The sequence below is a fragment of the Phascolarctos cinereus genome, unplaced genomic scaffold, assembly GCF_003287225.1.
Source record: "Phascolarctos cinereus isolate Bilbo 61053 unplaced genomic scaffold, phaCin_HiC Scaffold_1;HRSCAF=81, whole genome shotgun sequence".
Taxonomy (NCBI): domain Eukaryota; kingdom Metazoa; phylum Chordata; class Mammalia; order Diprotodontia; family Phascolarctidae; genus Phascolarctos; species Phascolarctos cinereus.
Window position 1 is genome coordinate 269,635,831 of NW_027555514.1, and position 27,221 is coordinate 269,663,051.

Sequence of the window (27,221 nt, forward strand, 5' to 3'; positions counted from 1 at the left end):
AAGTAACAATCAGAACCTATTCTGTATACTGTTATATGCTAACAAAACAGAGAACACAAAAGATAAAGAGGAATATTTTCAAAGATATATAATACCAAAACTAATAGATCATATAGAGAACTTAAAATTACATAATCTCAGAAAAGGAAATAGAATTAGTTTGTCCCAGCTGAATTATATCAGACTTGGAAAAATAGTGAATACCCGTGCTTTACAAATTATTCTCAAAAATCAGGAAAAAAGCACCCTGTTAGATTCCTTTTATGAGACAAACATAATCGTAATAGCTAAACCAAGGAAGGATAAAGCACAGGGGGAGAAATATAGGCCAATAATTGCTAAATGTAAATGAAAATTTTTTCCATAAAATCCTGTCAAACAGGCTACAGTGTTTAATTGAAGTCATTTAACATGAACAGATCGGATTTATACCAGAGATGCAAAGATGGTTCAAGGAAAACAATACATATAATCATATTAAATTTAATTTAAAAAGACTTTATCTGTTATCAAGTACAAATAATACATTTGCAGTGAGGATATTTTAGAACCTTTTCCAGTAAATATGGGAGTACAATAAGAATGCCCACTCTCCCCAGTATTATTTTATATAATTCTGGAAATGCTAATGACAGCAATAGAACAAGAGAAAAACATTAAAGGCATAAAGATAGGTAAAGAAATAAACTTTTCCTGTTTGCTGATGATATGCTAGTTAAATTGGAAAATCCTAGTGTATCATCTAAGATATTGAGACAATTAATTGAGACAATTAAATGAGACAATTCAGCTAGTTTTCAGGCTACAAAATAAACCTTCAAACATCAGTGGCAATTCTATATACTAATAACAAAATCCAAGAAGTGATAATAAGGAAATCCTATTTTAAATCATTATAAAATACATAAAGGATCTGAGGATGGGTCTAGCACAGCTCATAATACATGTATAGATTCAGTTACAGAAGTGCTTCTTAAAGAAATAGTGAACAACTTATGTAGTAAAATGAAATACTGGCTGAATTAATTTACACCTTTAGTACTATACCAGTCAGATTATGAAAGGCATACTTTATGCAAAATGATAAAATAATTAAACTCATTTTGAAAAACAGAAAGTCAGGGGCAGGTAGATGGTGCAGTGGATATAGCTCTGGCCTTGGAGTCAGGAGGACCCGAGTTCAAATTTGGTCTCAGACACTTGACACTTAATAGCTGTATGACCCTGGGCAAGTCACTTAACCCTGATTGCCTTACCAAAAAAAATTAAAAAATAAAAAGTCTAGAATATTGAGGAAAGTAATGAAAGAGGTAGTAGCATCAAAGGAAAAATAGCACTTAGAGACTTCAAACTAAATTATAAAGTAGCAGTCTTCAGTATTGGTTAAAAAATAGGTAGATCACTGGAACATACTAATCAAGGGAGAATCAGAAATAATGGAACTCAACAAACGAATGTTAAATAACCTGGAAAACATAAATTGGGGGGAAAAACACCCCTGTATTTGTTAAAAACAACTGGCAGAACAGACTAGCAGAAATTAGGGTTAGACCAAAAACCTTATTACATTGTATTCCATAATACGTTTTAAATTCTTATCGGACTTTAATATTAAAGATCTTAGTGTAGAAAATTATAAGAGAAGATCATCTGCTTCTCACCATTATAGATAGGAGATATGTTTTTAACTGAACAAAGGATTGAGACAACTACAAAAGAAAGATTAGTTAACTCATTACATGAAACTGAACATGAAACTGAAAAGCATCTGCACAGAATGCAGATTGTTAAGAAGAAAAGTGGTCAAACAGGGAGGAAAATCAATATTAAATATATCTGATAAGGGTTTGATATCCAAGAGGTAACATAAATAATTATTAACTATATGTGACTAATAGACATTCCCTAATAGGTAAGTGATGAAAATATGAGCAGGCAGCTCTCAAAAGAAAAAGTGTAAAATATTGACAACTACATTAAAAGAATGCACCAAATCACTAATACTGCAAATGAAAACAATTCCAAGATTTCACTTCACACACACAGCAGATTGGCAAAGATGACAAAAAATGGTAAATAGACAATGTTGAAAGGATTGTGGGAAAAGAGGTCCACTGGTGCATTGTTGGTGGAGATGTAGTGGTGGTCAGTACAGTCATTTGCAAAGACAGTTTGGAATTAACATTTATTAAGCACCTACTCTGTGTCAGGCACTGTGTCTTGCACACAGTAGGTGCTTAATACATGTTATTTGAATGAGTAAATGAGTGAATTATTAAGGGCATAACTTTTTAAAACAGAGAAATTCTATTTTGATGAGGTGTTTTAAATGATGTAACTTTCTTTTGTTTTTATTGATAGCTTTTGCTTTTGTCACTTCCATTTGTAAATTCCCCTCTTCCCCACTCATCCCGTCTAAGAAGGTATTAAAAGAAAGAAGGAAAAAAAAACAGTTCAGCCAAGACTTAACAACTTGAAAAAACAAACACATTTAAATTAGATATATTTATAAAATGTGACAGAACATCTTCTAAAATAGGATTTATGCACATGAATGATCATGAGGCACAAAAACGTATTTTATCTGGGTCATTAGTTGTAGTGACTCAGAGACGTTGTGACTGGAATATGTCTTATGGCCTTTAGGGAACAGACCCTTCAAGCCTCTGTATGAATGTCTGTTTGGGGTCTTTATCTGGCTTTAGTGGAGGTGTCATATTCTGTGATCTTTCAGGTCCTTTCAGTTGCTGCTTTTCCCTGTGTAAGTCAAGGGAAACAAGGGGTGGTTGCAGTGAAGGGGCCCGATGTAGAGTCTTCCTCTACATTTTGTACCATTTTGAAGTATAATCCTAGCTCTGCCACGTGCTTTTTATGTGACCTTTGTGGACCTCAGTTTCCTTATCTGAAAAGTGAGAGATTCGGACTAGGTAACAGCTAGGTTCTTTCTAGCTGTAAATCTCTGATCTTATGATCCTAATATTTTATCAGACTGTTAACATAAATAAAAAAAGTAATGTGAAAACAAGAGTTTCAAATACTATTGCCTTTCTTACTCAGGAGTTGAATTACAGATACATTAAATTATTTAGGCTAAATCTTATGAATTAAGAAAGAATGGAAAGTCCCTTATCTTTTGATAAAAATTTCTTGGCCAAGTTTCTTTTTATTTTAATTAATTTTGATTTTTATTGTTACACTAAATTAGAGAGGACATTTGCATATATGTAACAAAATGGAAGAAAATTATGCAAAAATTTACAAGTCTATTGTGTGTGTATAGCTTCTTCTTTTTTTTTTTTTGTGAAGCAATCAGGGTTAAGTGACTTGCCCAGGGTCACACAGCTAGTAAGTTTCAAGTGTCTGAGGCTGGATTTGCACCCAGGTCTACCTGACTCTAAGGCTGGAGCTCTATCTACAGCACCACCTAGCTATTTCTTTATTACTCTTTTAAAGTATAAAATAAGATCAACCTGTTGCTTTCATAGTTAACTCTCTCCCTGTTTGTCTGGCTTTTTGGCCAAGTTTCTTAAATGTATTGCTATATATTGTAAAGAAAGAGACAGAAACCATCAGTGTTCCACTTTTATCTACATGTGACCTTTGGGGAATGAGATTTTCTGATGAATTAAATATCCTAATTACTAAGAGCTAATTATTCTATATATTAATTACCACTTTTTAGAGAATTATAAAATTCTGCATAATTTCATAATTAATTGTAAAACTTCAACTTAAAAGCAGACTCTTAGAATAATTCCTTTATATGTCAGGTCATTTGTTGGGATTTGGAATGTATTTTCTCATTGAAAATAATTTAGAAATTGTGGTGAGATTTCCAGGTTAATTCACAAAGTTATATTTAATCCAGAATATAATAGAAATACAACACATATATACATATACTCACACATATATAATAGAAAGTAATACTGTTCCTATGTTATTAAATTAGTAATGAGTTTTTAAAACAGAAAAATTACTAAATAAATAATTATTTCTAAAATGCTTCCAGAAAATAGACTTAATTTAGGGGAGGATATTTTAATGAAGCTTTGAGGATTATTTTGGAATAATTTTCAAGTGTCTTAGAGGCTGATACTATAGGTTCTTATAGTTTATTTTATTTCAAGATTTAGGGCTTTCCAGTTCCATGATGTAGCACTATATTAGCACTACTCATACACTGTCAGACGGACTTTGAAATGTATTTGATTCACAAATATAATGAGGAGAGAGGGGATCAGAGATTTTCTTAAGGGAATTAATAAGAAAGAAAAGGAGTGTGTGTGTGTTGGCGGGGGGGTTGTGTATGAGAAAGAGTTTTATTGTGTTCAGCTTTAGGTAAGCTGTGAAAGATGAAAATAAAGGTGAGGGAACAGTTTCTTCCTATCTGACCGCCAGCTTGGTCTACTGATCTGAAGCAGGTTTGGATTGGGATTGAGGGGAGGCACAATGGTGCCATATGGCCATGCATATGGAAAGACTTTTTATTTTTAGAGAGTGCTTGTACTGAATTTATTCTTTCACTTATATTTACTTCAGGGATCTTTTGATCATTATGAACACCGATTATATAGTATTGTGAAACTTAATTAAGTTTTCTGATTTTGGGTTCTGGGTAGATGAACTTTATTTTTATTTTTATTTTTTTAAATTATCTTTTTATTTTATTATTTTTTAAATATAATTTTATTTATTTTTAGCTTTCAACATTCACCACAATTTTTGAATTCCAAATTTATACCCCATCTCCCCTCCTCCACCCCAAGATGGCATGCATTCTGACTATCCCTTCCCCTAGTCTGTCCTCTCTTCTATCTCTCTCCCCTTCTCTTGTCCCCTTCCCCTTCTATTTTCCTGTAGGGCAGGATAGACTTCTGTACCCCATTTCCTATATTTCTTATTTCCCAGTAGCATGTGAAAACATTTTTTTTAAACATATGTTTTCAAAACTTTAGGTTTCAAATTTTCTCTCTTCCTCCATCCCCACCCACCCTCACTGAAAAGGCAAGCAACTCAATATAGGTTGTATATGTGCAGTTATGCAAAACACATCCATAGTAGACATGTGTGAAAAACTAACTCTATTTCCCTTAATCCTATCCTGCCCTCCCATTTATTCTTTTTTTTTGACCCTGTCCCTCCTCAGAAGTATTTACTTCTGATTACCCCTTTCCCAATCTGCCCTCCTCTCTATCATCCCCTGCTCTCTTGTCCCCTTCTCCCCCTATTTTCCTGTAGGGTAAGACAGATTTCCATACCCAATTGAATGTGTATGTTATTCCCTCCTTAAGCCAAATCCTATGAGAATAAGATTCACTCATTCTCACCTTCCCCCATTTCCCCTCCACTGTAAGAGACTTTTCTGTTTTTTTTGTGAGATAGTTTACCCCATTCTCTCTCCCTTTCTTCTCTCGAGTATAATCCTCTCTCATCCCTTAATTTTATTCTCCAGATATGACCCCTTAATCTTCAACTCACCCTGTGCCCTCTATCTATATATATACATATAATTTTTTCCTCCAACTACCCTAATACTGACAAAGTCTCATGAGTTAAATATCATCTTTCCATGCAGGAATGTAAACAGTTCAATCTTAATAAGTCTCTTATGATTTCTCTTTCCTGTTTACCTCTTCATGTTCCACTTGAGTCCTGTATTTGAAAGTCAAATTTTCTATTCAGCTCTGGTCTTTTCATCAGAATGCTTGAAAGTCCTCTATTTCACTGAATGACCATTTTTTCCCCTGAAGGATTATACTCAGTTTTGCTGGGTAGGTGATTCTTGGTTGTAATCCTATCTCCTTTGCCCTGGAATATTATATTCCATGCCCTGCGGTCCTTTAATGTAGAAGCTGCTAAATCTTGTGTTATCCTGATTGTGTTTCCACAGTACTTGAATTGTTTCCTTCTGGCAGCTTGTAATATTTTCTCCTTGACCTGGGAACTCTGGAATTTGGCTACAATATTCCTAGGAGTTTTCCTTTGGGGATCTCTTTCAGGAGGAGATCTGTGGATTCTTTCAATTTCTATTTTGCCCTCTGGTTCTAATATATCAGGGCAGTTTTCCTTGATAATTTCTTGAAAGATGATGTCTAGGCTCTTTTTTGATCATGGCTTTCAGATAGTCCAATAATTTTTAAATTCTCTCTCCTGGATCTATTTTCCAGGTCAGTTGTTTTTCCAATGAGATATTTCACATTGTTTTCTTTTTTCATTCTTTTGGATTTGTTTTACTGTGTTTGATTTCTCATAAAGTCACTGCTTCCAATTGCTCTATTCTAATTTTTAAGGAAGTATTTTCTTCAGTAATCTTTTGGACTTCCTTTTCCATTTGGCCAATTTTCTTTTTAGGGCATTCTTCTCCTCATTGGCTTTTTGGACCTCTTTTGCCATTTGGGTTAGGCTATTTTTTAAGGTGTTATTTTCTTCAGTATTTTTTGGGTCTCCTTTAGCAAGCTGTTGACTTTTTTTCATGATTTTCTTGCATCACTTCAGTTTTTCCTCTACTTCCCTTACTTGCTTCTCAAAATCCCTTTTGAGCTCTTCCAAGGCCTGGGACTGATTCATATTTTTCTTGGAGGCTTTGGATGTAGGAGCTTTGACTTTGTTGTCTTCTTCTGGTTGTATATTTTGATCTTCTTTTTCACCAAAGTAAGATAATATAGTCTGACTCTTTTTGCGCTGCTTGCTCATGATCCCAGCCAATTACTTGAGTTTTAAACTCTTTGTTAAGGTAAGAGTCTGCTTCCAATGTGGAGAATGTACTGTCCCAAGCTTCAGGGGTTTGTAGCTGTTTTCAGAGATACTTGTAGGGACCTGTAAATTTTCAGTTCTTCCAAGGTGGTATGATAAGGGGCAAGGTGTTTACTCCTTTCCTGGCCTGTGACAAGTATTCCTTTCTGTCCTGTAACTGTGAGGAGGGTTCCTCTCCACAGCCACTCCAAGCTACCAGCCAGTGTTCCTCCTCACCCCAGCACTGCCGCCCAGAACTGTGACCCAGATCCAAACAGGGCAAAGCAAGAGATTCCTGCCTCAGCACTGGCAAAGAGATCCCTGCAATCCCTCTCTGATCAGCCACTGAATTCCCCCTCAGTCTGTGGGCCAGAAGCTCAGGAAGCAGCTGTGCCACCTCCACCCCCCCCACTACACTTTTGGGGAATGGAGCTGAAACCCCACCTTCCTTTCTCAGCACCGACAGAAACAGACTTTTCTCACTGACCTTCTAAGTTGTCTTTGGCACTTGTGGATTGAGGAGTCTGGAAACTGCCACAGCTGCCCGAGATTCAGTCCTCTGAGGCTTGCTCCAGGTTTGCTGAGGCCTGAGTGCTGCCCATTGAGTGCCACTCGTGCGCTGCACTCCAGCCTGGTGTGATACACCTTTCTGATCCAGGTTGTCTTGGGCTGGAAATTTGTTTCACTCTGTCTTTTTGTGGGTTCTGCTGCTTCAGAATTTGTTTAGAGCCATTTTTTATGAGTATTTGGAGGGGTTTGGAGGAGAGCTCAAGCAAGTCACTGCTTTCACTCCGCCATCTTGGCTCCAGTTGTAGATGAACATTTATTGTAGATAAAGGATAGATAGCATATTACATATTTTCATTTTGCATATAGTACTGGTATCAGAAACTTCAAAAGCAGAGAAAATGCTGTTTTCCCTCTTCTAAGAAAGGCATTTGTGTCTCATACTTTTTAAATACTCCGATTTATGTTGTAGATAGACTTTTTCCCAAATGAGTCAGCTTTTCTCCAATCAAGAAAAATGAATTTCTCTTTAGAAAAATAATATATTCTATTTCAGATTTGAGTAGTTTATATTGTCTAACAACTTTTCTGATAGTTTAGTGTGTTTCTGTTAGAGAAGTTGTTGTTACACAAATGTGTACTGCTTGTATATATTTCTGACTAAAATTAGTTACACATAATTTTTTTTTTATTAGGAAGTGGCTGTTTTCGTCTTTGATAAAAAGCTGATTGACAAATATCAAAAATTTGAAAAGGATCAGATCATTGATTCTCTAAAACGAGGAGTCCAACAGTTAACCCGGCTTCGACACCCTCGACTTCTTACCGTCCAGCATCCTTTAGAAGAATCCAGGTAAATTTTTATGTAGCTTAAACAGACTTAATAAAGCTATTAAATTATTTTATAGTTGAATCTTTTTACAAAATTTGATGTAATAATACAAATAGAAGTTCTTACAATTTGAGCACTGGAAACTGATGAAAAGTTTAAATGATCTAACTGATGAGTTCTTTTATCTGTCTTTGTGAATTTTAGTGATAAGAAGAATCAGTGTCAGTAAAGACTTCTCTTAATACTTTCCGTGGATAAGCCATTCAGATCTTACTGAGTTATTAGTATTGTTCTAGGCAATATAGATAATGCAGAAGTTATATGACACAGTTCTCTCCCTTAAGGAGAGAAGACAACAAATAGAAAATGCTGGAAAACTCTTGACGACATAAACTTAAGTACTAAATTGGGTGATGCTCAGTGCCATGGGAATAGCTAGAAGGGAGAGATGAGCCAAAGCCATTCAAGAAGAAGGTGGGACTTGGAAGGTGAGAATGATTTTGGTGACTAAAGAGGAAGAAAGGAAAGTATTTTAGGTATCTGGAGGGAGAACAGCAGGAGCATACAGATAGATGGAAGCATCAGTGAGCATGGTGTTTTTGCAACATAGAACAGACAGTAAGCTTTACTATATCAGGAAGATGCTGGAGATAGTGGAAAATAGAACTATATCAGGTGCAGATTATTTAATTCCCTAAAAACTTGGGAGAGGAGTTTAAATTAAATATAATAGAAAATATGAAGTAATTGAATAGGAGGTTCCTGGAGCATGATAGGATGAAAATGGTATTTCTGAAAAAAATCTCTGATCTACAACTTGGATCATCTCTAATTAAAATATCCTGTCTTCCATCTCTCCTCTTCTTTAGACCTGTTAAAGCTATTCTTTACATTGATCGAAAGCTTGGTTTCAACATCTTCCTCTAATCAGCTTAATTCTAACTTTGTCTGACTCTAAAACCAGACATTTTGGGTGTGCTGCCTCTAGTAGTCTAGCTTTTCTTTATCCTTTTACTTCACATTGTACCAGTTCATGACCTTGTTCACTTTTTGTCTGTCTCCTTTACCTACCAAATATGGCCCTAAAAATGTGTTCTTAAATTTGGATGCATGGCCTGTGGATAGATTTGAGGAAAGTCTCTATGAACTAGAGTATAGAAAGAAAAATTAATCTTTGTTTTCAGTAACCTCTAGCTAAAATTTGATATTTTCTTCAATTATTTTGAAACATTATTTGGAGAAGGGATCCATAAGCTTCACCAGACTTTCAGGGGGTCCACGACACGAAAAAAGATTTAAGAGCTTCTGTTCTAGCAATTTCAAAAGATACACTGTCCACTACAAACTCCTTGTACTATCAGTTGGACCCTCACAGCTATTCTTCAGTCCTTTTATTTATCCATGGCCAACACCCTATCATATCCTTTGATTATTGCAAATTTTTTTCACACTTCTTAAGTTTCTGATCTCACTTGCACGCTCTTTTTATCAGCAGATGATCTCGATTTCACTGAGATCTGAGCCATCTTACATAAACACCAGTAGAGCGAGCCACACCACTGTAACGAATGAGTCCACTTACAGGATTCTCATTTCTGTGCAGTAGTACCTTTGGTCTTCCCTGGTGGTCTTTCTCACTCCATTCTGAGCCTGTTCTTAACCTTTTTATTTCTCAAAGTGCTGAGGTCTCTTCCATGTCTTATTCTGTCAGTAGATGTTCTTATCCTCCGTGTGCCCTGCCTCCCCTCTCCCCAGTCCCCTGTACTTTACTGAGGACATCCAGGTCATCCTTTGTTTACCTCCCTTATCTCTGCTGCATTCCTCAAAACCTCTTCTCTTACCACCTCTCTCAGAAGAGGAGATGGCCCTTTCCTTGCTGAGGCAAATCCATTTATTTATTCTCTTTATTTAGTCCTCTGTGGTATCTGCCATGAACTTGAACCACTGATCATCTCCTTCCCTTCCTGTCTTCATGTTCTTTGCCTATTACTTCTCCTTTTAGCCAGTGCCTGAAATAATGCTAACATCCACTCCAATCCAAAAATATCTTCACTTGACCCTCCATTCTCTTACACTCCTCTCCTATATCTCCTCCCTTTCATTGCCAAGGTCCTGGAATTGGTGTTTGGTTTCTCCATTTCCTCACTATCGACTCAATTCTTAACACTGTTTAAAATTGTCTTTTCTGTTATGAAATTGAGAAACTTCAACTAACTTAAACATATCCTTACAGAAAGAACAGAAAAAGGATTGCATGTGACACCACAGAACTCTATTACATCTTTTTATTATAATTTTTATTGTTAGGGTAACATAGTAGTTAGTTGTCTGTGTCTCTTTCTGAACTAACATCTGCTCTTTTTGGCATATTAAAAATTTTATTCTAAACTTAATAAACACTAGCTAAAAGGAACATTTTTCAGATGTGAAGTAGAACAGAAAAAGAGGATTGCAGGTGAAATTGTGAATTTCTATTTTGTACAATTGGCTTTTCCTTTAAAGTACAATATAGTCTTTCTTTAAAGTATAATAAATTCAACATTAACTTTCAAAGCTGTCTTGCTTCTCTGTTTTCTTTTGACCTTATTTCTCTTCTGTGTATTAAAAAATGTTTTGGTGGCCCTCTTTCTTTTCTTTCTCTTATTTATTTTATTATATCCTATTGCTTTTATCTTTTCCATCTCATTTCCCTTCCCCATATTGGGGAAAAAAACCAAAACCTTTGTAATAGATGTTTGTAGTTAGGGAAAACAGATTTCTACATTGCCTGTATCCAAAAATACATATTTCATCTCTACCTTGAGTTCATCATCTCTGTAGGGGAGATGGGTAGCATGCTTCATCGTTGATCCTCTGGAATTTTCACTGGCCATTGCATTGATTCAACTTTAAGTCTTTGACTGTTGTTGTTATTCCCAATGTATCTTTCAGGAGTCGCCAGTCTGACTTCTGACCATAGCATGTGAATGAAATACTATTCTCCATGTTCCCAATACTCTTCAGTTTTCCAGGGTTACCAGTGACCTCTTAACTGTCCCAAACAGATTTCATTGTCTTCCCTGCCAGCTTTACTTCCTGATTTATTTTTTTCTTTTGAGAGTACCACCAGCCCTCCTCTGTAACTCAGAGTCACGAGGACTCTTATCTCTTTCACCCCATATCATTGCCAAATCTTGTCAGTTTGGCTAATGTAATTTCTGAAGTGTCCATTCTCTTCTCTCTGCTCATACCACTTTTACCCTATTGTATCATTCAGTGAACAGACAGAGAAAAGTGAACCCCCTGGCTTTGAGGAGCTTGCATTTTCTTGGAAAAGACAAGGCCCTCATCAGTGTTTGATTGGATGACTCTCAGAGTCTCCTTGTTGGCTTCCCTACTTCCATTCTTTCCCTTCTCCAATCCATCCTTCATGTAGCAGAGAAACAGATTGTCCTGAAGTATGGGTCAGACTATTGCTCTCCACTGTTCAAGAAGGTTCAGTCTAACATTTATACTCATCTCCACCCTGGCTCCCACCCACTGATCAAGCCTTACTTCCTGTTACTGCCCTCTGGGAACTCTTATTCCAGTCAAAGTGGACCCCACATACATGGTCTCAAAACTTGGCGCCTTATTTCTTGCCTCCATCTATGTTCAGAAACCACACAACATGCCTGGAATGTGTACCCTTCACACTTCCATCCCTCAGAACACTCCTTTCCCCTGAAGTCTCAGCTTATGGGCCATCTTATCTGAAATTCCTTCCATGATGCCCTTTGTTGTACATTTTACCTTATACAGACAGTTCTTACTTTGTGTAAGCAAACTGTTCATAGACTTCTAAGTAAAGTGATTTTTACCTAATATGAGTATTTGCCCGTGAACATGGGAAATGGAGGGAAGGGGGAAGGGAGGGAGGAAAGAAGGCAGGAAGGGGACCATGCATCCATGGAGGGGGGAAAGACACGTGATCCCCAAGACAGACATTCAGGCCAGACATGCGAACAGTTGGACAGAGTGGGGCAAAGGTGTCCTTTTTCAGAGTTCTCAAGTTAAGCCCCTGCCAAGCCACCATTTTAGAGCTTGCAGTGATGGTCTCTCTACCTATCCATTCTTCTGCTTTCATTTGGAGGGGTTTTTTAAGTTTTGTTTTGTTTTTGTTTGGGGGTGGGGAAGGCCCCAGAATGCTGAGCTGAGGGGCAGGAACAGAGAGCACAGTACAGTAAAGTTAATGTAGGGTTTTGTGTTTGTTTGTTTTTTTTAATTCAGATTTATTTTAGAATTCTTTACATGAAATTGAATTTGTATAAGGCAAATTTACGTACAGCTCGGACTGTCTTACTATACTTAACTGTGTTCGTGCTCTATCTCTTCTCTCTGCTTTCCCCTTTGTGGAAGATAGACTCGGGGAGTGGAGGCAAGAAGGTCTCTTAGGAAGTGTTGGGTGGCTTCCAAGGACCACTCTTTGGCTTTCTTGAAATTTGTGATTTTTGCGGGTGAGGCTTTGGTTCCTGTTGCCTCTGGCCCCAGCCTGAAGGGATCCATGTATCCCTGGCTGTTCTCTGGTACATGCACTGAAAAGCTGCCTGCGTGTTTGCCTGAGAGTAGACTCTCTTTTCTGTTGCCCATCAGCTTCTGGCTGATCTTTTCTGCAGTTTGGGGGTGGGTGAAGCCATTGAACATAGTTGCTTATTAGATTTCTTTCTCTTTGTTTGATCTGTTATTATTTTTAGGTTTTTAATGGAATAAGAATGTGGGAGAAGGGCTACCTTTCAATGTTCAGGCAAACATTTTGGCTCAGAGTTCCCCTAACATTTTCTTCGTGCATGTTTTTTTGGCTCTGTCTAGTCTTACTCATCTTTTCCCAGACATACTGTGGGCATTCTTCCTTATCATCTTTGCTCAAGCAGTTCTTTGTAGCTGGGTTGACTTCATTTTCTCCAGGTCTCTTCTTTCCTGAAAGGTGGCTAGACCTAGCTTAAAGAAGGAGACCTAGTCGTGAAGAAGGCCACCATCTTTAATAACTCAGGCACTCAATAATGTGTCCTTTCTCAGAAGTCCTCTAGCCCTTATTGTCTCTTTCACTCATACACCACCTGTATACTCCCTTATCAGCACAGCTCACTTTTAGTTTCCTCCAAGACAGAGACCATGTTTTGGTCTTTATATCCTTTTGACTCAGCCATCTTGTTGTGCCCAGAGAATGTCTAGTGTAAGTGGATGAAGAATAGATAGACAAGACTACTAAATTTCCAGTCTGGATCAGCACTTCTTAAAACCGTGGGTCACCTCATACGGGGTCGCGATCCACAGTTTAAGAAGGGCTGAAGAGGTCCCAAGTGGGAAAAGTTTAAGAAGCCCTGGTCCAGATGATTGAAGGAATGCAGTACCTCTTCAGAATGGGGAGGAGGAGGAGGAGCCGAGGAATAGGATAGAGAGGTTCACTTCTTATTTTGAGACGGCGAGTACAAGGCGATGGTGAGACACCCAGGTGAAGAGAGGCAAGTACAGATGAGAAATTGGGAGTGGTGATACAGATTTGGAGATCATCGGCAGAGAGCTGATTGAACTAACAGGAATAAGAAAGCTCCCAGGACGTATCTCTGGCAGACATGTAATGATGTGAAGGAGGACGGAGAAATGTGTCTGAAAAGGAAGAACCTTGCTTGACATTGAGCTTCTAGTCTCTCTTCTTTGCAACACGTCCTAAACAAATTGTCACAGTAATCTTCTTAGAGCACATTTTTGAGAGTAGTGTTGTTCTGCTCAAAGCCTCCAGTGGTTCCATTGTCTCACAAATGAAGTACCCATCCATTTGTGAGGAGCCATTGATCTTTCCAGCCCTAGTACCCTTTGTGTCTCCAGTTGAAGACATTTTATATTTTTGTGGGTCAATGTTTTATCATCCCTATCAAATTTTATGTTTTCTGAGGGAACTGTTGTTTACTTTGGAATTTTTCGGATGAGGTAGCACACAGTAACTTCTAGTGTATAGTATATGCTTAATAAATATTGAATTCTTGAAGTGAACTGGGAAATTGAATCAATATAGAGGCAAATGAGAGTTAGAGGGATTGTGTAGTCAGCCACATAACATGGTATAGAGTGCCTAAGGGAATGAAAACTGAAAATAGGCCTTGGACAGAAAAGAAGATGCTGATTCAGTGGTAGTGATGGGAGTGTTCTTCAGTGCTGCGTTAGAACTATGGAGGTAGCAGGCAGGGCACCCTGGAAAGAAGCCGAATATGAGGCCTTTCTCTGCCATGTGCTCACACCATGACCTTCCTTGGAAAAGTCATTTTACTTGCCTGAATCTGTACTGCCACCTCCTAAATGAGGAGAATGGTCTTGGCACTAAGTTCTTCCTAGGGCTATGGTGGGGAGGAGGTGCTTTGTAACCGTAAAGCCAGAGATGGATGTGGACCTTCAGGCTTACTGTTAATAAATGTATCGGCAGGAATAGCTTATGTCAAATGGGAACACCAGCCAAAGCACTGCCAGCAGTCTACTGTTAGTCTTCTCCAAAAGCTGGAGTCAGCTCCTCTGCTGAGAGAAAAGGGCATCTTGGAACTGAAGGGGGGGGGTTGGGGAGAGAAGGGCTAGAAGGGTTGAGTGACTTGTCTGGTGATGGCCCTGGAAGCTGATTAAGGACAAATAGAAGAGCTGCTCAGTGACAAGTGCCAGTCTGAGGTTAAACACAAGTTTGTAAGGGGCTTTGTTTCCTCTTCCACCTGTGCCCTAGTTTGGTAGCAGCAGTAGAAAAAGTCACAGACAATCTACTTAGGGTTAGAAATTGGTTCAATGGAGTGCGAGGGGTATAGATTCCAATATGTTAAGGAGGGGTGGGGTTCAGCTTTGAAATGGTAGGATGGCGTCTAGTTGAGTCAAGAGGGCAGATGGACTAGCCGAAATGATGTTAGTTAAGAGAATGAAAACCTTAAGAAGGTTGCATTGCATGGATATGATGGAAAAACAGGAGATGTAGATAAGGTGGGTTCTGGCTAGTAGGGGAGTAATGAATTCAGGATCTGAGCCTTCCACAGAGGTGGATAAATGTCTGTAATGACAAGATTTAGGCTTGTATGAATAATATGGAATGAAAATGGCAATATTCTAAGTGAAGAAAAGTAAAGTGCTTTAAGATCTAAGAGACTGAAGCGTTGCTAATATACTACGTGAATGTCTTGCAGGAAGATATTGGAGAATAGGATGGAGAAGTAGGTGAGCCAGGAGCAAAAGTCCTTTTCAAAATCAGGAAGAGGTCCTGTGTGGGTGGCAGGTAGCAGTAAAGGGATAAGCCCAGGCTTCCAGTGATGAAACAGGCTGTTTGCTCAGTCACTCACATAGATGGCTTTGGGAACGTAGAAGGAGGCCTACATATCTGTCTGCCTTTCATCTTTGTCTCTTTGGGGTTGGAATGGGGAGGAGTGCTATCTTTTGAGTCAATTTTATTTTAGGAAAGGGAGAAAAAGAAGTGAGAAAAAGGGTTAGAATAAAGGGAGCTTTGCCCACAGTAGAGTGAATATCATGTTTACTCCTTTTAAAATTTTCATATCAACAATTTTAAAAAGAGAAAGATTATTTAAATATTGGCATCCAGACTTTTCATCATTCTGTAACATACCAGTGGTACAAGGCTGCTTTGTACCAATCAAAAAGCATTTAAGTGCCAACTATATATACGCCAGACACTGTGATCAGCTGCTGGGGATACAAAGATGAATATAGAGCTTAGATGTTGTTGGGGAAACAACCTGTACACATGTAAGTATATTCAGAATATATACAAAATGAATACATGGTGCCTTGGGGAGGAGACATACTAGTAATTTGGAAGCATGGAAAGGGCCTCTCGTACATCTGGATGGATGCTTTTCTTCTGTTGTCTTTTTCACTATCCTGGAACATAGGGAAAGAGCTTGCCTGTCTTGGACAGATGAAAGGGGATTTTTTTTCTTTGATGCCTAGATTTGTTGTTACTTAGAATATTCAGTGAACCATAATGTAGGCATCACCAGTGGCATTCTAGCCTTTTAGTGGTGTTAAAAACACATCATCTCCCTTTTCTGTCCCTCCCCCTAGCCATGTTTTTTTAACTATATGGGCTTCAAGGCAGAGCAGGGTGGAAGCAGAATCTTCATTCAGATAAGCCTTAGCTTATTGACGTCTCCATTTTGTAAGACTTTAAGAGGCACCTTATAGGAAGCCATTGCTTCTGGGTGGTGGGTGATACTTTGTGTGTGTTGAATGGCATTCACCAAAGAGAGCCAGCAGGTCACTGGGCAGTAAATTGTAGATAAACTTACTTTGTATTTCCTAAAGGGTTTGGACTTAACATGCTATTTTTAAATGTTATATGCCTGTATGAATTGATTTAATGAACTTAGTCTCATAGTTTCCTGGGGCTTGGGAGCATATTCCATATGTGTTCATTCCATCACGTTTGATTCATAATTTTTACCCTCAGTAAATACCTTTTTGACATTGCCTAATGGCCTATTTGTACTAAAAAAACTAATTTGGCATGTTCTCATATAAGAATGGAATAAGTATCCCCATTATATTTCAGTATATTAATTTTTTTAACATGGAAAAATGGTACACTAAGTATAACTTTTTTTTTTGTCTTTTATAGAGACTGCCTGGCATTTTGTACAGAACCAGTATGTGCAAGTTTAGCCAATGTTCTTGGGAACTGGGAAAATCTGCCTTCCTCGGGGTCCCCTGACATTAAGGATTATAAACTTTATGATGTTGAAACAAAATACGGATTGCTACAGGTATGTGCATATCTCTGCTGGACTTTTTTTAATGCTTAAACTAACTTTAAAGACAACATTTTCAGCAAGAATAAGTTATGTGTATTTCCCTCTATATATCAGTGTAGTCTTGTTTATAACATTTATTTTGAAATAGCATCCTTAACCTTAAGTTAAGCTTTCATGTAATAATATCTTATATTTGTATAGTGTTTTATACTTTACAAAATTCTCGCATACATTTCTGTGTATTCTTCATTAAAGTCTTTAAAGACAATAGGGTCTTCATAAAAATTTTGTTATTTTGTCTAGCTCTTTAAAGTAATCCTTTATTTAGTACTTTGGTGTCATACTTAAGTTTGTAGGTTAATTTAGGTAATTGTGTCATTTTTAGTATATTGCCACAGTTTATCTTTGACAGGCATCTGTTAAGCAAAATGGTCTTGATGACTTTAATCACTCTAAAATCCTTGTTTAGGAGCATGTGAAGTGTCTTTAAAAAATGGTGTTCATGTAATTCCTGGGTCTTGGCTAAGAAAATTAAGCATCACAATATGTGTATACCTTAGATACTTAGAAATGATTTCCGTGTTGAAACACATTTCAAATAATGTTTTAGAAATGTAATTTTTTGTTACTTTTCTGTTCCACAGTGAAAATATTCAAGTTGAGAAAAGGAGAATTTGAGGTGGAGCAAGATAAAGCTTAAGTTTCATTTTTAACATTAAGCGAAACAGACCAACCATTTTAATCAGTTTTTCATAAATTTAACGGTAATATTGGGCATGAATATAAAAGTTGCTGAAGATACTATGGAATTAGTGTAAAATTAGTTTATGCTATATTGGATGTTTGAAAGATAAGTATGTACAAGATTGTTAGATTCCATTGTAGGATGTCATAAAGCATTTAATTGATTTCAAGCAGTGAAACTTTGGAGGAGATTGCCAAGTGCCCTTTAAAGCATTTCCTTTCTTCTTTGCTTATTAGCATTTACTGAAAGGAATTTAAAAATACTTGCTTTGTACTTTTTGCGAATAACTTTTTTCTTTTTCTCTTTATAAATGGAGCTTTAATTATTGTTTGATCTCAAAAGAGTGACTAATATGGTTTTTCTTAATATTGGACATGGAGAACTGAAGAATTGTGATAAGTCGTATCAAATTTTCTGTAAGTGGTCACTTTTTTTTTACTTAAAGTTTAAGTATTATTAGCAAGAAATGAGCCTTTTTCCATTTACAGGTTTCTGAAGGATTGTCATTTTTACATAGCAGCGTGAAAATGGTTCATGGAAACCTAACTCCAGAAAATATAATATTGAATAAAACAGGAGCCTGGAAAATAATGGGCTTTGATTTTTGTATACCATCAACAAATCCTTCTGAACAAGAGGTAATAATTTTTTCCTGTGTAAAAAACAAAACAATACCTTAGTTATTACATTTGAAATGGATTGTAGAAAATGGTTTTCTTGTAAATTTTTCAGAGGAGTAGTATAAGTGTAAGCAGTACTGAAAGTGCTGAAGTTGCAAAATCTGTTTTCAGAAAATAGCCCAGCTGTAATGAGAGTGATTGACATCTCTGTAGTGCCTTAAAATGGTTAATGCACACTCCATAGCATAATCTCCTTTGAGCCTCCCAACAAGCCTTTGTGGCAGGTTCTACTGGTACTACTGACCCCATTTTAGAGATGAGGTCATTGAGACTAAGAGAGGTTAAGTGACCAGCCGTTGGTCATACAGCTAGTATCAAAATAAGATACTTATTCAGCTTCCAGATTTCAGGTCTGTCTACCACACCTGACCGCTTCTCAGTGTTATAAGGAAGACTATTATTTGTAGAGAAAAGTTATACAATTCAGTAGAAATGTTAACATTGGAAAACAAGTGTATAAGCATGTGAACTTTAAACTACATGATGTAACAGATTTTTGCTGTGAGTAATTATTATAACAGTCATTTTACTTGTGTTATGCTTAAATTTATATAATAATGAACTTTTAAAAATAAAACCTCCCCAAAAGTTCAGTCTACATTACACATATGGTGGAACATCTGCAAGTCTTGTGTTTTCTACTCAGTGAAATTTAGAGCACGTCAGAAAATACTTACCCTGTTAATAATAACTGTTAATAGTAACATGCTAAAATTTGCTTTTGGGAAGTAAATTCCAATAGCCTCAAGAATGTTATTAAAACTCTTTTGTACCCTGGCCTTATTTTACTGATTACTTAGTTGGAGCTTACTTTTTTGGGGGGGAATGGGGGGCAGCACGTCAGTTTGCATGGTTGATTGTGAATTTGGGAGTAAGTTGCTGTTTAAGCTTAATTAAATTTTAATTTAAAGTTCCTAATACATATGCTTTTCTCTCTCTTCTTCCCCCTCCACCTTTTTAATAGCCTAAGTTTCCTTGCAAAGAGTGGGATCCAAATTTACCTTCATTATGCCTACCAAATCCCGAATATTTGGCTCCTGAATACATACTTTCTGTGAGCTGTGAGACAGCAAGTGATATGTACTCGTTAGGAGCTGTTATTTATGCTGTATTTAATAAAGGAAAACCTGTCTTTGAAGTCAACAAGCAAGACATCTATAAGAGCTTCAGTAGGCAGTTGGATCAGGTATTTCCTTTGCTGTGCCCCCATATATTTCAGTTTCTAAGTTATTTTGAAGACAGACCATCTAAAATGGAATAAGATTATAGTATTGCACTTTAAAATTGCATAGAAATCAGATTTGACTTAATTTTGTAGATGTAACATGAGTAATGATATATGTTCATTTGTTGTGCCAATTTGAAATTTAGTTTTGTTTGCAAAGCTTCATTTAAAAAACACCTCTAAAATATATAAGATGTTTATGAGAAGGTTAGTGGGTTTTCTTTTAGTAGCATGGATGAGTAGTATGATTTTAACTAAAGTATCTTAGTTTATATAGTAGAATTAGACATTTTAGGTGGCATTTTTAAATATTTAAAAAGGTTATTTGAAAATAATATAATTTGATTCCCTTTTGCATAGTTTTTTAAAAAAATTCTGCATTATATTTAATCATTCTTTTGACTAGCTGAGTCGTCTAGGATCCAGTTCTCTTCAGAACATACCTGAGGAAGTCCGGGAACATGTGAAATTACTTTTAAATGTGACTCCAACTGTCAGGCCAGATGCAGATCAGATGACAAAGGTGAGTGTATTAAAGAGATCATCTCAGGTGGGTGAAACCTTCATTTACACTTATTTTGCCATATAGTATTTATTATCAACATTTTTATTTATAGATCATATTTTTATGTACCTGAGGAACATTTTGTGTTCTTCATGCAGATTGAAACAGTAGAACTTTGTAGAACTTTGCTCATGAAACTAATATTTCAAGTGAATAGAATCTTAATAAGGATGATGAATGAACCTTGAGAGTGTATTGTACCTTAACATAGACAGCATCATAAACTCAGTGACTTGATCCCTCCACTTCCTCCCCTTTTCTTTTCCTTTCTCCCTCTCTGTCTCTGTCTCTCTGTCTCTCTGTCTCTCTGTCTCTCTCTCTCTCTCTCTCTCTCTCTCTCTCTCTCTCTCTCTCTCACTCTCACACACACACACACACACACACACACACACACATTCATTCACTGAAGTTTTCAATGATGAATATCACAATTGGTCTTTGAAATATGTTAAAAGTGTTGAGAATTGAATAGTGAGTGAGGATGTAATGTAAGCAACTAGACTATCGGGTATCTCTCATTTTTATTTTTTCCAGCTCTGTAGTCATCCTCTCTGTGGCATTAGGCAAGTCATTTAGTCTCTCTGGGTCTTAGTTACCTTAAATAAAAGAAAGAATTCAGTTCAGCAGTAGATTCTGATTGTCATCTAAAATTCTGTGGTCCCTTACATTTAGATTCCCTTCTTTGATGATGTCGGTGCAGTCACTCTACAGTACTTTGATTCCTTATTCCAAAGAGATAATCTTCAGAAATCACAGTTTTTCAAAGGACTCCCAAAAGTTCTGCCCAAACTACCCAAGGTTTGTTTTTGTTCAGTTTCTTGTTGTGACCTAGATTGAAAAATCTTAAGCTGATTGCTGATTTAACCTAGTGGTTGGCCCAAAGAAATGAGGACGTCTGCTTGTAATCTTAGGCTTCTTGAGGACTATCTCAACTTCAGTCCCTAAAACCAATGGGGAGACTTGGTTTGGAAGGAAGGGAAGTCAGAGAAATACCTTGAAGGTGGAAATGAGCTTTGGGCTGGTCAAACTAGGGAAAGGCTCCTTGCTAGCATGAAAAACTTAGAGGATTTGTGTCCACCGAACAGTAATTTTTAGTGAATTAATTCTTTGTGACATAAAAGTTAATATTCTTATTAATCAGTAAACACGTCAATCAATCATTCACCAGCAATGCTAGGCATTTATTAAGGCTGAGTGTTAGGCTCCTTGCCCTTGAAGAGCTTACTTTTTGCCTAGGGGGGATACTATGTACCCATATAAATCTATATTAGGAAGAACAGGGGCTCTGGTATGGGAGGAGCTGGGGCTTAATTTGGGCTGTGCTCCTTAACAGTCTGAATGACTTTGGACAAGCCACTTTGCTTGCCTGAGCCTCATTTTCCTCATTTGTAAAATGCGGAGCTTGGTCTAAATGATTTCTAAGGTTTCTTCTTGCTTGAAATCATACTATTCCTGTACTATTGGAGCCCTCAAGGTCATGTCATAGAGGACAGTTTTACGAATTGATTCATCCCTTAGCACACAGTGTTACGATGATGAGGGTCTCTGCCTTACCTAGTGAGACTGGTCCTCGCATTGTAGGGTTTTTCTCCCTGGTGTTAGACCTGCAAGAGCTTACGCTCTGTTGGCATGGCTGTCAGGAATCCGTGTTTACTGCAGTAGGGTAGAAGCACATAAGATATTTCCAATTTGTTTAATTTTTTTATTTTGTATAGCACATGCAGAAAGAATTTTTACATAGTTCTCTTACACGGTTCTTGTGCTTTTTCCCCCTTGCAGCGTGTGATAGTACAAAGAATTTTGCCTTGCTTAACCTCAGAATTTGTAAACCCTGATATGGTACCTTTTGTTTTGCCCAATGTTCTACTGATTGCTGAGGAATGCACCAAAGAAGAATACGTCAAGTTAATTCTGCCGGAACTTGGCCCTGTCTTTAAGCAGCAAGAGCCTATTCAGGTGCGTGGGGAGCCTTTCTGTGCAGTGGGATCAGCTTTGGTACCTGCTCTGCGCGTCGTCTTGTCTGTGTGGTCAGCCGGCTTGGAAGGAGGAGCTAGTTTCTTCAGGCACAAAAGAAAGTGGTGGGTTAAGATAGCAAGGTAGATTTATCGGGACTTTGGAGGCTTTTTAATTACCTTTAAACATAGATAGCATTACCGGGTATGACTAGGCTTGTTCTAGTGATCTGCCTTCTAAAATGTAATCACGTGCTTGAGTTGGTTTGTATTTTTTTGTCTTTCATGCCTTCAGGCCAGCAACATGGTGAGTTTATTCTTTTTAAGACATTTCATATGTTGGGTTTTTTAGAACCTTTATATGTATCTTGGTAACCCTTTATAATTTTCATGTGGCTTACTTTTTTAAAACAGATTTTGTTAATTTTCCTACAAAAAATGGATTTACTGCTAACAAAAACACCTCCGGATGAAATAAAGAACAGTGTTCTGCCAATGGTTTATAGAGCCTTAGAAGCCCCTTCCATTCAAATCCAGGTAAGATTGCTAACAGGGAACAATTTAAGAAGCTTGATTCTTAAAGGAAAAGAAACATGGGAAATAAACTTTGCTTTGAAAATTTGAACAAAAATTGTTGGAAACTTGTTTATTATTCTGCTTATTGCCTTCAGAAGGCCATTTTGATTGCTACCTCTTTTTAGGGAATATGAGATTCATACTGGCTGGGCCAGGGTGGGATTTGTTGACCAGTTAGACTTCCAAATAGCATGACCCTCCTGTTGAGTTGGAATCGGAGCTTTGGGCTCAGCAAATATTAGTTGGTGGTGAATAGTGCAATGAATATTTAGTATTTTTTCCTGGCAGTTTTAAGGTTGTTTGGTCGGTTGAAAAGATCTTGAAACTAGCATTTCCAATATTTCTCTAAGCAGTTAGAATAAAATAAGCAGACAGTTTAACCACAGGGTCAGCATTGTTTTGAAAGAGGCCTGCTTAACACTATAAAGACAAAACTAGGAGAAAAAAATGAGATCACTTTCCTCAAACTTCATCTACTTATAGAAAATCACGAGAAAGGGAGTAGAATCATGGAGAAAGTCATGAGAAGCGACACATGTTAAAAATAAAGTTTGAGCCTAAATTTAGTGCCGAAAAAGAATAGGCCTGTTAAGTGAGACGTAACTTTCAGGAATTAGAAAAGTTTCTCTCTTGTCTGCACTGGTCAGACTACATCTGGGATATTGTGTTTCGTCCTGGGGTGAGTAGCAAAGAGTTCAAAGGAGGGCAGTGGAGGATGATGCAGGGCCTTGAATTCATGTCATCTGAGGATGGGTTTAAGGAGCTGGAGGTGTGTAGAGCCTGACAAGAGAGGAGTCCAAGACAATGTGGAAATTATCTTCAGGTTTGGAAGAGGCCCTCACATGGAAGAGGCATTTGCCTTCTTTTTCTTGGCCCCAGAGCATGGAGCCCTTTGCAAAGATGCAAATTCAGGCTAGATGTAAGGAAAAATTAGAGACCCACAGAGGAGGAGTGGCCTGGTTGGTGAGGGGGTCTTTGTCACTGGAAGTCATCAGGCAGCTGGGAGAGGATACTCCTAGGCCACACAGGCCCCTTCCTATTGTGAAGTTCTGTGATCCTGTCTTTGGAAAGGATTTAGAAAAGTAATCAGGTTTAGATGTGGAAGCGGTTGTAGATCTGAAACTGTCTTGGGGGCATTGTTTTCTCCTCTCTCAGATAAGATTATAGACTCAGTGGGGTGGAAGCATAGAGTGAAGAAAGTCTAGAAGCTGGCCTGCTTGGCCTGCTCAACATCCTTTCTTCTTCTTCTTCCTCCTTCATTCACTTACCCTGCTAAGGAGACCAGAAACAATTAAACATGGGCTTTTGTGTTCCTGATTGCACTAAAAAAAAAGGTACATCCTGTTACCTTCAGGTATTTCCCATGGTTTTCTGTTTTATTGTTAAGTATAAAAGTTAATTACCAAGAAGTTTTGATAAAGATTTGGCCTCTTTCTTCCCAGCATGAGGAATAATAAACCCTTTTGTTATTAAAAATCGACATTAAAGAATTGAGAGGTGTGAGAACACCAAACTGAAATCAGACTTGGATTCTGGCCATACTTGCTTCATCTCTTTTAGTTCCAGTTTTCTTGCCTGTAAAAAACAGGGTTAAGATTTGCCTTATTGGTGTGTTGTGAGGATTGGATGAGATAATGGATGTGTGAATCACGAGCATGCTATGTTAATTATAAGACTGTGGCTATATTGATGTGCATTGAAATGCTTTAAAATTTTTCCAATTAGAAGATTGATACAGGTCTTTGTCCTTTATAGGAGCTTTGCCTGAACATCATTCCAACCTTTGCAAACCTCATAGACTATCCATCCATGAAAAATTCTTTAATACCAAGAATTAAAAATGCATGTTTACAAACATCTTCACTTGCTGTAAGTAAATGTTTCATTTTTGCTTATTTGCTTGATTCTTTTTTATGTTTGTATTATTTTTCTCCTATACCGTCTCTTCTGGACAGTTTTTGTTGGAACACTCTACTATGAGAGCCTGTTTTTTAAGTAGAAATCTTACATTTTAATGATTTTTTAAAAATTTTTTTAAAGATTTTTTTTTTTTAGTATAGCTATTATGGTCGTGGCTCCTACAGGTCCACTAAAGAATTGAACACAAAGCCTTTACCAAGATTTGTAGGTCTCAATCAGGAGAATCAATCATTAGTAAAAGTTAGAAAATAGTATTTATAATTTTTAAAGTCACTATATGCCTCTAAATCTATAGAAAATATTAGAAATCTGTATTTGTCATTTTACATATTAATATAAATACTGTTAGTTAAATGCAGTTGCTCATAATAATAGCCAACGTTTATGTTGTGTTTAATATGTGTCAGACACTATGCTAAGTTCTTCATGGGTATCATCTCATTTGAGCCTCATCACAATCCTGGGAGGCGGGGGCTATTGTTACCCCCATTTTACAGATGAGAAAACTGAGGCAAACAGAGGTTAAATGACTTGTCTGGGGTCACTCAGCTAGGATGTGTCTGAAACAGGAGTTGAACTCAGGAATTCCCTATTTCAGGCCAGGTGCTCTCTATTTACTGTGCCACCTTTAAGACCCTTTTAATTTTGTATTAATTTTTTCAAAAAAGTTTCATAATCTTGTATTAATATAGAATCAGATTTCAGACTTTAATCAAAGCATGTTTTACCTGATTATTTTGTCTCAAAGTAATAGTTTTACTTCATTAAACATCGACAGATTTTGTTTTGTTATTTAAAATTTAGTTTTTGAAAAAAAATATTTAATTCTTGTCCACAAAGAATATTAATTTACTAACAATTTGCCTTTTTAATAGGTTCGTGTCAATTCATTAGTGTGCTTAGGAAAGATTTTGGAATACATGGATAAGTGGTTTGTGCTTGATGATATTCTACCCTTTCTACAACAAATTCCATCCAAGGAGCCTGCAGTCCTCATGGGAATTTTAGGTAGCTGACACTGTAAAATTTTATTTTATGCTACTTCATCAAATTTAGAGCTTAAATAATCCTTACAGATCATATCTTTAAAACGATTCCATAATTTCGACTTTTCTTTACCTTCTTTAGCTAGTTTGATTGACTCATTCCTTGTGCATATTCTCTTCAGTAACTTCAGCTTGACAGTATGCTTAGTTAACTCCATCATGCCCTATGATACTTTGTTTGAATTTTGACAGGTGGTTGTTGACACAACTTTAGAGTCCCATAGAGCTAAATAAAGTTGTTTTACCTTATAGCTGTTACCTGCAGAGTAGTGCTGTTTATAGGGATGAGGAGCAACAGAATAGTAAGAGACTTGACCTGTCTTCATAAAGTTACCTTCTTGGGGAGATGCTCAAAAAACAAATAGTCTCATGTAAGATATTTTATTATGAAAAGTTGAATTTTCTGGGCCCCCAAAGTACAGTTACCAGGATACAGGTTGGATCTGGAAGGGTGGTGAGGAAGAGAAGGGCATTGGAGATGGAGGAGAGGCTACTTGTGTGAGCTGATCATACCTCTAGAGGGAGGACAGACTGCAGAGACATCTAGTCCAGCCCTTCATTTCACAGAAGAAGAAATAGGCCCACACAAGTTGTCAGGGTCAGAGCTCAGGGTCTGATCCAGTTTCTCCCTAAATCTCTGCACTTTCCACACTACCTCCTTTATGGGTTTAGTTCATGTTTATGAGGGAGGGAAGAGGGTTAAGGGTAAGGAGACTAGCCTCCCTGGAAGAGTTGGGAGAGCGGGACTTGATGTAATCGACTTTGAAGAGCTGTGTTCTCTTTTTAAAAGGCAAATGATTTAAGGGGTGATTAAGGAGGCTGTGAGCAGTCACCCTAGCTCACCATGAGAAGTCACAGCTATTTATTAGCTGATTAAGAACCTCTAACAGCCCTGCTGCTTTTAGCAAAACATTTTAGCATTTGGCAAGTAAATTCAGTAGCATCTGGGAAAACCATTGTAATATGTCGCCTCTGCTGTATGAGGGGGATGCTGCTGCTTTTTGATGTGTCCGGATGCTACACTGTATGAAATTTTCTTTTAAACTAGGTACTTAACCATAAGGATAGGGGGTAACTGCCTTTATTGTCACATTTGGAATTGTGATGTGGAGAGTTCATTCTCGATTCCTGGCAAAGGCATTAATTAACAAATGGCATCTAGGATTGAACTTCAGCACCGATTTGGAATAATACCCAGTGAACTGTTGGGAAGCTTCAGTCTAATTCAGGGTCCCCATTCCTACTTCAAAGCTCAGCTCTTGGTAACTGTACTTTTTTGTGGAATTCCCATTTGTTGATTCATGGCTCAAGAATAGTTTTCTCTTGGTCTTTTTATATTAGGTATTTACAAGTGTACTTTTACTCATAAGAAGTTGGGAATCACCAAGGAACAGCTTGCTGGGAAAGTGTTGCCTCATCTGATCCCTCTGAGCATTGAAAATAATCTTAATTTCAATCAGGTGAGTCTGCTGTTAGGGTTTTTATTCATTTATCAGTGAGTCTTTACTCTGTGAAGCCCTGGGAGAGGCTCCCCGGGTGTGGGAAATACAGAGGAAAAGAAATGGCCAAGAGGGGTGGGTGATGAAAGGATCCTGGGACTTCTAAGAAGAGAGGGATTCATTTGGCAAGGGAAGGCAGGAAAGGCTTCCTGGAAGAAGTGGCATTTTAAGAAGGAGAGTTAGGATGTTGGC

At 37.4% G+C, this 27,221-nt stretch overlaps 1 protein-coding gene across 4 annotated transcripts in view; it reads left to right on the plus strand.

Moving 5' to 3' along the window:
* Window positions 1–27,221, plus strand: part of SCYL2 (SCY1 like pseudokinase 2) — a 62,877-nt gene that overhangs the window by 26,519 nt on the left and 9,137 nt on the right. For 2 of the 4 annotated variants that reach the window (XM_020982312.2, XM_020982313.2), the window contains exons 3-13: window positions 7,938–8,095; window positions 16,689–16,833; window positions 18,055–18,204; window positions 19,211–19,432; window positions 19,878–19,994; window positions 20,709–20,834; window positions 21,816–21,992; window positions 22,403–22,525; window positions 24,320–24,433; window positions 25,360–25,492; window positions 26,872–26,990. In XM_020982312.2, coding sequence (XP_020837971.1) covers window positions 7,938–8,095; window positions 16,689–16,833; window positions 18,055–18,204; window positions 19,211–19,432; window positions 19,878–19,994; window positions 20,709–20,834; window positions 21,816–21,992; window positions 22,403–22,525; window positions 24,320–24,433; window positions 25,360–25,492; window positions 26,872–26,990 — 1,584 coding nt within the window. Of the gene's footprint in view, window positions 1–7,937; window positions 8,096–16,688; window positions 16,834–17,148; window positions 17,983–18,054; window positions 18,205–19,210; window positions 19,433–19,877; window positions 19,995–20,708; window positions 20,835–21,815; window positions 21,993–22,402; window positions 22,526–24,319; window positions 24,434–25,359; window positions 25,493–26,871; window positions 26,991–27,221 lie in introns of those variants that run through there. The other 2 variants (XM_078146741.1, XM_078146740.1) reach the window with 2 other exon arrangements.